Source organism: Salvia hispanica, chromosome 2 (assembly GCF_029641045.1).
Source record: "Salvia hispanica isolate PSC_SH4W2 chromosome 2, Shi_PSC_v1, whole genome shotgun sequence".
Taxonomy (NCBI): domain Eukaryota; kingdom Viridiplantae; phylum Streptophyta; class Magnoliopsida; order Lamiales; family Lamiaceae; genus Salvia; species Salvia hispanica.
Window position 1 is genome coordinate 55,436,440 of NC_142693.1, and position 11,147 is coordinate 55,447,586.

The 11,147-nt window shown below is 32.2% G+C and overlaps 1 protein-coding gene across 1 annotated transcript; it reads left to right on the forward strand.

Annotated features, from left to right (window-relative positions):
- The first annotated feature begins 6,166 nt into the window (after positions 1-6,166).
- On the forward strand, positions 6,167-10,909 carry LOC125202672 (sulfate transporter 3.1-like). Its single transcript, XM_048101122.2, has 12 exons — positions 6,167-6,571; positions 6,664-6,871; positions 7,070-7,241; positions 8,048-8,113; positions 8,571-8,684; positions 8,768-8,884; positions 9,411-9,537; positions 9,626-9,912; positions 10,001-10,191; positions 10,312-10,397; positions 10,475-10,551; positions 10,646-10,909. Exons 1-12 carry the CDS (start codon positions 6,247-6,249, stop codon positions 10,817-10,819), a joined length of 1,944 nt encoding a protein of 647 aa, XP_047957079.1. The 5' UTR covers positions 6,167-6,246; the 3' UTR covers positions 10,820-10,909.
- Positions 10,910-11,147: the final 238 nt, after the last annotated feature.

Here is an 11,147-nt window from a genome sequence, read left to right on the forward strand (position 1 = left end):
GGACGGAAGTAGTATTTTATAAAGGTGAATTTGATATGCGAATTGATGGTTTGGACAAAAAATATTCGACATGGGGAAGAAAGCAATTTAAGAAAATAAGTTATTAAAACCCTTATATTTGAGACTTAGACTTGCAATAATAGAGAGCAGAAAATACAAAATGGACATGTTGGATAGAATCTACCGCATAATAGTATGATTTAAATTGATGATCATATCGATATGAAGAGGAAACTTTAACGAAGATTATCTGATCAAATGACAATGACTAGACAACCAAAAAGCGACTATTTTATACAGACATTTATTGGCATTTTCTATATGGATTGTTGGTTGAAGGAATCTCATCGACAAGAAGGCACAATGTGGATAGACTATATATATTTCACTTTGAAAGTCAAGACAAGAAACATAACCTTCCTAATATAAATAGGCGTATACTAATAAATGACCTATAATGTTTTTATTTGAGATGACCTAGTAGAAGTGTATTATTAAGGCAAAACACATTAGGTTCGAATAAATATGCAAGTGTGACTAATGTAGTCCACCTAGCATTTTATTTATTTTATTTGTAGGCTGAGTTGGTCACACTTGATTAATTGCACTCAATTAATAATGACACTATCACACTAGGGTTTCTATCAGAGCTGTGGATGAAACGATCAAAATTATACTCATAAGTCATAAGATCTAGTTAGCATTGATAAAAGACCATTAAATTTGGCCAATTTATAATTTGTGGTCAATTCTGCAATTTTAAAAAGTAACTGATTATATTATAATTTTCGTATATTTTTCAATTGTCACATGGAGAAAGTTTTTGTCATCTCATGTAGGGCTGGAAAATGGTACAAATCGAGTCGTTATCTAGTCAACCTAAGTGTACTTCCGTGTCGGGTTTCATCGTTGTCTTTTCAACGTAATATAAACCTTAATCATATCATATATTAATAAATTAAATTACCATAATTTCAGCATCCAACCATAAACCTATGGGTTAAATTACAAAGAAATTATTTTTCTACCATCACTTTTTTAAAGATAATTACCAAATACAATATTAATATCACATGCTCCATAACAAATGAGCCCCTTTTATTATTAGAAACAAACAATAGGAGATGTCTTACAATTTTGATGTCTTTTATTTTTGTGTAACATTTAGTCATTTGGGATGTTGGCTACCTTTACTTTGATATGGATCAACTTTATTTGATTTGGACTATTTTCGATTTAGGCCTATTGGGTTTTCTTGCTCAGATATTTTGGCCTAACGGTAGACCTATAATAGGAGTGGCCTGCTATGCACCGCCACTTTCACAAATGCTCGACTTTTTTTTTTTTTTTTTCATCCCAAATGAGAGAAATGAAGAGACTAATATGTTAGTGGTTGCAATTCATGCATAACCTGAAAATAAAGGCCTCAACAACAAAACAACTCAATCGAATATGTGGATAAGGGTGTCTATGCATTTCACAAAACCAAACGAGCCCTATTCATGTAACTAGCACCATTCCACACCACCAATATGTGACGTATTTCATTTGACGGCTACATAACTTACTTTTAATTTCCAAAAGTAATGGATACTATTGGTTTACTTTCAATTATTGCGAGCCTAACATCTTTAATTTCTTGGAAAATGATTATGTTTTATTAAAGTACAAACATGAGCATCTATTATCTCATCAAAAACTTATACATCTAAATTTGATTTGCGATTACTATAATCACTCACAACTCAAATTTTGGATAGTTAAAAAGTTTGAGGTCGTGCAATAATCAAGATTTGTAACATTCATATGTAAGACAAATTTGTTAATAACCGTGTACGTAACATTAGATAAATATAAATTCTAATTAGGTTGAATTTGAACATAATATTTTTTGGTACTTTAATTAGTTAAATATATTGGAATTATAAGTGTACGTATTTATTTTAGTAATAAGTGTATACCTAGCTAAGAAAATGATGTCGATCCAGTCCAAAGTCTAATTTTACAGATTAAAAAAAAAACAAATTTCGTCATAATTATTAATCCAATAAAAAGAAGTGAAAGTGTATTTTCCCATACATTGAGACTTGGAAGCAGGGGATCCACATTAAGTGCTTCTTACTTTACCTAGCTGCATCCAATCCACAATTTGCACGACCATACACATTTTTTTTCATTTTTCGAAAATAATTATTATAGATAATTTCGTACTTAAACATCCTTCATAACTATTGTCTATTTATATGTGGATTGGGGATACTATTGTCTATTTAGGGGAGTGATCAATTGCTAACTTATCACTTAATTGCTAACTATAATTAATTTAAGGCCATAGGATTTTAGAAAACGTGTGGTCTACAATTTGCCACGTGTAATTTTCATTTTTATTAATAAAATAAAAAAAGATAAAAAAACCGTCAAATTAGGATTTTAGATGAAAATGTCAATATAGTGTTTCGGAAATATCAACACAATGCTTTGAGAATATCAACACAATGCTTTAAGAATGTTAACCCATTGCTTATATTGACATTGTACATGTATTATATTGACATATTTTATATAGTACGTTGACATTTCTGCTTTACGAAAAAATTGAAAAAAAATCGAATTTTTTTTCAAATTTTGACGTCTGGACAGATGCATGTATGATATCGTTGGAATCCTTATAAAATTATCTTTAATTTGATATATGTTATATGAATTTAACGTTTTGGGATTTCTTTTAAAAGTTAGTTATAACTAAACATATAGTTAATTGACATTAATATCCCTATTGATATTTTATGGAATTAATCATATGCCTTTATTGACGTTTTTTGTTGATCGTATTGACATTTCGTGGTTGATGATCTAGACCCTTAATTTGAATATCTAATGGCTATTATTTAATTGTAGTTAGCAATTAGGTATTGAGTTAGCAATATAACACTCTCCTGTCATGCATATATAAGTTGATAAAGTTGAAAATTTATAATCACACACACCAGCAACCTAACTACGTGCCACCCAAAACAATAATCAAATAATTCTATAAAATAAATAGGTCCTATAAAAATTCGGACAACACATTTTCCTTGGATAGAGTAAAATTTTGAGCTTTAATATAAAAGATAAATTTATACCTTATATCATCATTCTATTTAGGATTAATTAATAGCATATGTACTTTTAGGGGGTGCTTGGTTTGCAAGATTGTATCCAGGATTAAATTTGTAGTGTATTTGGTTCATGAGATTCAACCCCACAACTCAATCCTAGATAGATAATCATGGGATAATTAGTCATAGCTGATCCCTATGACTAAAATAATCTCATAACTCAATCTCAGATTGCATGTTAGTATTATTTTATCTTAGAAAGCGAATACCAAATTAGTTCAGGGATACTTAGTTACCTGAGCGTGACTTCTAACTAAAGATTTCCAACATAAGTTCAACACAAAAATTACGACAATTGATAACCATTTAGAAATAAATTTAAAAGTCGGTGGCAGGGGTTAAAAACTCCTTGTGTAGTAATAATGCGTTCGTCGTTTTCAAGTTACTATCAAATGAAATAGAGTATATAAGTCAAAACATTAATTACTAGAATTAATGCACTTATAGATGCAATGAAATTAGGGGTTTTCTTTGAGCCAAACACATTTCAAAATCTAGGCACGAATTAAAATTCGAATCAAACTCTAGTAACAAACTGAACCCATAATAAACTGTTCAATTAGATTTAATATCGAATTATGAGTTTGACTGACTCTATTGTGTGTGACAAAATCGCCACATATGTAAACATTTGATTGGTTGTCAGAGCATCGTCAACTTCAAATTTAATTAAATCTGGTTTTGTAACGTATATGTATAAAATATCTGATTCGAAGCCTACCGTTAGGTTCGGAGCAACCCCCTAAATTGGCATGATTTCATTACCACCAAAAACTATAACTTTAAATTGAATTAATTATTCAATAATCATTAATCATTTCCGGTTTTTTAATTCGATCAGCATGCCATTTTATCAGATGCCATGCCTGATGCCACCCTTTAATTAATCGAAATCGTTTTGGCTGTAGGTTCATGTGACAAGTGTTGCAAGCTCATTGGTTGTTGTAATTTGCATCCAATAAGAGTCGACCACGTTGGTAGGCAGCCATTTTAGAAGCAATGATACCAACCTAGAAGATTCAAATCATACCAGAGTTACCGGTACCTTTTTGCAAGATACTTGAATAGAATTATTTTTGTCATTTTTAGTACGCCCCATGGTAATAGAGTTATTTTCTTTTTTAATAAAAGTCAACACATTTTTTCACACTTACTTTATTCTCTTTTATTTTTTTTTTCTCTTCATCTCTCTACTTTTTTCATTTTTCATTTTATTCTCCCTTTACTTAACTCACCTAACACAATTTTTCTTAATTTCCGTGCCGAAAAGAAACGCCTCCATTACTATGGAACGGAGGGAGTATAAAGTTGTGTTTTCTCAAGAAAAGATAATAGGAATAAAAAAAATAAAAAAAATTATTATGAGGAATTAGTGGAGAATTTTGTATAATATTGATTGATCATAATTTGTTCAAATTTGAAATGGCCGTGTACATAAATTTGATAAATAAATCAGTTTCTTACAAAAGGTATAGGGATTATACTGTTGATCAATAAATTCGGAGTCTAGGTCGAATGCGTAGAGATTCAATTTTTTAACTCAAACATACATTGAAATTTATATATATTCGATTGAGAATTCATGATTCATAGATTTATAGCCTATTGAAACTTGGTTATTATGAATTAAATTCATATCATGAGAATTAAAGAGTGGATTTATTTTACAGAAATGAATTTTAATTTAAAGGCCGCGTCACAAAGGATTCGGACCTGAGACCTTTGACTTCAGCATTAACCTCTCTACCATTTGGCCAACTCATACCCACTGGAAAATTTTGTTATTGCATGTATAGGGATATACCTTATAAAGAAAGAGAAGTTTTGTTGGGGCTTTTGTTGACCTAATTTATATCCTTTGATTAGTTTGTAAACTTATTTTTATTGTATAAATGTGATAAGTATGGATATAACACATAAAGAATGCGAGGACATAAATTATTCTTGTAGCTCAATAATTATATATTTATATATAAAATAAAAATAAAAAATTAGCACATGGTATACTTCTCGTGTTTTGGTTTTGACTTTACTTACTATTATTAACTAAGATTGATTATATCTAATTAAGATCCATAATAACTATCTGGCCTTAACTTTCAGTGTTAATTTTTAATTAGTTATTAGTACTAAAAGATTGAAGTACAAAGTGCTCAGAATCTCATTCTATCATCTTACAACAGAAGAAAATTAAGTAAGTATGATAAATTTAGAATTAACTTTACTTCAAAATTATAATTATTAAAATAATAGTATGTGAGATGATGTTACACTTAAAACATGAAATAGAAGATATTATTCTCAACATAATTTTAGTTGAGATAAAAAATCTGTACAAAACAATTAGATGTGAGTTTGAGTCATCTATTATATAGGAATTATATACACCTTAAATACAATAAATACATCTTTTTATCACTATCAAGTAAAAACACGAGATAGTAAATTCCAAGAACAAGATTACTTATGGGAGTGCCTCGGTCATGTATATAGTAAATATATACTACTTGTTTTTCCTCGTGAGATTAGAATTTTGGTTGGCTCTCTATTGTGCCTATAAATAGCGGTGCTTCCTTATTATTGTAATATTATCCTGAAAATTATATAGTGAAATATCTAGCTTAGCATAGTCTATAAACGTAGATACACATCGTATTAAACTGGTTAAATAATTCTTTGTGTTCATCTATTTTATAGTGGTGGTTGTCTGTACAATGAAAATGTGGGATTTGTAAAAGGAAGCTAAAAACATGCTTACGATAGTCAGTGAGTGGATATTGATACTCCAAGAAGTTTCCTATTCTTGCAAAAGAGGAAACTAAGCAATTAAAAAGAGTAGTTAATTAAATTAAATTAAAAAAACAATCACTCTTTGACAAACATTTTTTTTTCAAAACATTTTAATATCATCAATGTTTATTGTGTGTGTGGGTGTGTGACCCCACAAAGCACTCAAATTTGATGCCCTCTCCACCACTATATAAACTCCCCTACCATTCCTCACACTCTACACCAACATTATAAGCTTACACAACATTTCTCCTAACCCAAAACACACAAACTTAGTAAACCAAAAACTAGTTACATGGGAACCGCCGACCACGTGGACCCGTACGCCGGCCACCGCGTGGAGATCCCGCCTCCGCAGCCGTTCTCGGAGTCCCTAAAGAACACACTGAAGGAGACATTCTTCCCCGACGACCCCCTCCGCCAGTTCAAGAACCAGCCACCACGTCGGAGACTCATCCTCGGCCTGCAATACGTGTTCCCGATCATCGAGTGGGGCCGCCACTACACCCTCGAGTTCTTCAAGGCCGACCTCATCGCCGGAATCACCATTGCCAGCTTGGCCATTCCTCAGGGAATCAGCTATGCCAAGCTCGCCAATTTGCCACCCATTCTTGGCCTTTGTAAGTTTGTTTATTTTTAATATACATCCATTTATTATTTTTATTTCTTGATGTTAAATGCGTGACATAAATATATATAATGATATGTGTAGATTCGAGCTTTGTTCCACCGTTGATTTACGCGGTAATGGGGAGCTCGCGGGACTTGGCCGTTGGCACGGTGGCCGTGGCATCACTGCTCACGGCGTCCATGCTTGGGGATGCCGTGGACGCGCAACAAGATCCGCAGCTTTATGTCCATCTTGCCTTCACCGCGGCTTTCTTCGCTGGCCTCTTTGAAACGGCAATGGGCATTTTCAGGTCATTATTTTCATATATTATCATAATAATTGCATAGTATGTAGTAATTTATTCGGTCTCATTCTAAGTGATACATTTTCAGGTCACTATTTTCATATATTATCATAATACATAGGAGTAATACATAAGTAATTTTTTAGTAGTAATTTATTTATGTACGTGATAAAATTAATATATTGCAACATAAAATTGTGACAGGCTGGGATTCATAGTGGATTTTCTGTCGCATGCAACGATAGTAGGGTTCATGGCCGGAGCGGCGACGGTTGTGATTCTGCAACAACTGAAAGGCGTTTTAGGGCTTGAACATTTTACTCATAAAACTGACGTCATCGATGTCTTGCACTCTATTTTCACTCAAACTCACCAGGTATTTTTTTTACTATCTCTCTCCTCAATTATGTTAGCATGTGCATGTCAATATTTCATTATTTCTTGTGTGAATGGAATTTGTTGTTGAGAAATCAATTTGTTGCTACTATTTGTGTGCTCAATTTCTCCTTTTCTTTTTGGCTTTGTTTATTGGGTTGGTAGATAAATTTCAATTTTTCCAAAGGGGATTACTAATTAATTAAACAATTAGGTGTTTCTTAATTTTGATATTGCCCATCAATTGTATGCGCATGACAGAGTTTAGCTTCTTAATCGTGATGGTTAAAATGTTAAAAAGATTACATTAACTTGACATATTCTTATTACACGAGCATCAAAGACTACTGAGTATTAAAAGTTTCTTATTAACGGGTGGAGTGAATATATTCTGTCTACACGCACATACATAATTCCTTAATCGAGATTAATAACTGATTAAAAATAGATATTCGAGCTAATCTTAGATATATTCTTGTCCGATAGAAGAGAATTACATTGATTTGCTTAATTAACTATTCTTAAAAATCAACTTGGATGCATCTGTTTATCTCAACTTTATCTCTGATCACTGCCCCATATTTATCAATTTGTGTTGAAAATGACTTTTGTTTCTAGAAAAACCAATATCACTTATTTTATTTATCATAAAACTAAAACGTGGCCACCTATAGTATTAATGATTTAGTTGTGTCCTATCATTCGTGGTATTCGTGAATCGTTTCATTTTATCAATACGTTCATAGCAATAATTAATTATGTATTTACAATAAGTTTGTTTCTCATTATAACTATGGTAATTTGCAGTGGAGATGGGAAAGTGCTTTATTGGGATTTGTCTTCCTATTCTACCTCCTAATTTCGAGATATTTTGTAAGTTCATCTCTCAACTTTTAGACTTACTTTCTCTTCCATTTTAAGCAGTATATAATTTTATCATGCCACTCTTTATTTCTGTATAAAGGATTAAAATCAATATTATTCTATTACTAGTACTAAAGAAGGTTACTCGACAACGAAGTCAAGCAATACTTGTTTAGCAAAAAGAAGAATCATGTAATCTCTCCTAAGAGGGCCCACACAGCTAGTTTACCAATAATTCCTTCACAAAAAGTTTGCTTAGTATTAACAAATTTAAAGTAAACCCTCATGTTCAAACCTAACTCATAAGAAGTTGATCAAGATTAGCTTTAATAATTAAACTTTTTCTAGAAATCTTTGCAGCTAGAATGTCAAGAGAAGAAATTAATTAATTAGCCATGACATGATCCCACTTTTTCCTACAATTTTTGAAAGGAAAAATAGTTATAACAATAAATGAAAATTACAGAGCAAGAAGAGGGCAAATCTATTCTGGATATCAGCAATGGCTCCATTAACATCAGTGATATTGGGAAGCCTTCTTGTGTACCTGACCCATGCCGAAAAGCACGGAGTGCAAGTGGTGAGCCCTCTAATATGTCCAAAATTATTTGAATTAAATAGGAAGAAAGGTAAATTAATAATGTTGGTTGTTATTACATGCAGATAGGACATTTGAAAAAGGGAATAAATCCAGCTTCATTTATGGATCTCAACTTTGATTCAAGATATCTGCCTATAGCAATCAAGACTGGCATCATCACTGGCATCATTTCAATGGCTGTAAGTATATATTTCTTTTTTGGTGTATTTATCGTCTATTTTTGTACTGTCGTATTGGCTATCCTATCTATACACATAATACTACAAAGTAGTAAAGTATATTTTTTTTTATCGTCATCAAACATAGAAAACATGGTTTGTTTTTATTTGCTCATTATTTATTTGGACCACTTGTCATTACTCATTAGTGTGGCTTTAAATGGTCCCTATATATGGCCTAGTGCGTCAAGATAGCAACTTGACTATTTGTAGCACTCTAAACTAATGGTTTCTATTGATCTTCTATATCAATATAAATTTATTTAAAATATAAATATGCTTGTGACGAGGATGAATAATTGATGGGGAGCAACTGCCCTCCAATTGAGGTTTTATCTTTTGGGGCAGTCTAATCAATTAGTATCTCTCTATGTCAAATCTTCAATTATTCATTCTTAATCATCATATTATATAGGTATATGTAAATTGAATTACCACTTTTTATCCTGAAATGAAATAATAAATGAATTTATTTTATGGATGATAGGAGGGGATGGCAGTGGGGAGAAGCTTTGCCATGTTCAAGAATTACCACATAGATGGCAACAAAGAAATGATTGCTTTTGGAATGATGAACATTGTTGGTTCTTGCACCTCTTGCTACCTTACCACAGGTACTAAAAAAAATAAAAATAAGAATTCATTCGTCTCATAAAAATAGACACTAAACTGAAAAATCACTATTAATGGTTTGAAAAATAGGGCCGTTTTCTCGATCGGCTGTGAACTTCAACGCGGGATGCAAGACGGCAGTGTCGAACATAGTGATGGCGATTGCGGTGATGGCAACACTACTTTTCCTGACGCCGTTGTTCTACTACACGCCGTTGGTGGTGCTAGCGGCCATCATTATGGCGGCGATGCTAGGGCTCATTGACTACGAGGCAGCCATGCATTTGTGGCACGTCGACAAATTTGACTTCCTCGTCTGCATGGCCGCCTATGTAGGTGTCGTCTTCGGCAGCATTCAGATTGGACTCGTTCTCGCCGTAACCATCCTACCCTACCTCCACACCTCATTTCAATAAATTTAGATTAATAATTAATACTAAGATTAAAAATTAATTATATTGACAGATTGGACTTTCGGTATTGAGGGTTTTGCTATTCATAGCAAGACCAAGAACATTAGTTCTTGGAAACCTTCCTGATTCCAAGGTTTACAGAAACGTCCATCATTATCAGAAAGCACAGACAGTGCCCGGAATTCTCATTCTTGAAATCGATGCTCCCATTTACTTTGCCAATTCCAACTATTTGAGAGAGAGGTATGTACTAATAAAATAATTAATATGTTACATGAGATTGAGATTAATTAATTGTATGAAATGAACATTATGCTTCTTAATTTATCTAATTGATTGTTGTTCTTGCCATCTTTTCTTTAGGATTTCAAGATGGATCGACGAGGAAGAGGAAAGGATCAAGTCCTGCGGTGATACAGGATTGCAACACGTTGTGCTCGACATGAGTGGTAAGTATACTAACATTTGTAACAAAATTGATTTTTGAGGATTCTATGCTTAACTGAAAAATGTGTATGATTTTCAGCTGTGGGAAACATTGATACAAGTGGGATTAGCATGATGGATGAGATTAAGAAGATTATTGATCGAAGAGGGCTCAAGGTAATCAATTTCTATAAAATAATTAATTTATACTCTAGTAGGATTATTTATATGAAAATAGGTTACTTAATATGATGGGAAATTTGTGGAACAGTTGGTGTTGGTGAATCCAGTTGCAGAAGTGATGAAGAAGCTTGAAAAATCGAAATTTCTGGAAACATTAGGAATGGAATGGATCTTCTTAACAGTGGAGGAGGCTGTGAGAGCATGTAGTTACATGCTTGACTGCAAACCACAAGATTCTGAAAAATATACCAATATTGTTTGAGTGCATTGAATACCCAAACCATGCTGTATATGTATCTATTAGATCCTTGGCTAATCAATTTCACAAGTCAACAAGTTTAGATGTCATAAATTTCATTAATATATTTCCACTGTTTGTCTCGTTTCATTTAAAAAAAAAAAAAAAACTACAAGCAAAAGTCATACTAATAATAAAGTGAAAATGTGAAATAACTTGACTAAAATTTGATTTTTTTTTCTTATAAGTTACTACAAATGTTGGAGTAAAGTCAGTATCTATTGTACTATCTATATACTCCAACTTGATGATTATAGTCGATGATTTTTATATTTTTAAAAATTTGATATAA

Excerpts from the sequence above, each read along its gene's own strand:
- LOC125202672 (XM_048101122.2), top strand. The coding sequence starts at position 6,247 with ATGGGAACCGCCGACCACGTGGACCCGTACGCCGGCCACCGCGTGGAG. Across the intron at positions 6,572-6,663 it reads GCCACCCATTCTTGGCCTTT|ATTCGAGCTTTGTTCCACCG; the intron begins GTAAGTTTGTTT and ends TGATATGTGTAG. Across the intron at positions 7,242-8,047 it reads TTTTCACTCAAACTCACCAG|TGGAGATGGGAAAGTGCTTT; the intron begins GTATTTTTTTTA and ends GGTAATTTGCAG.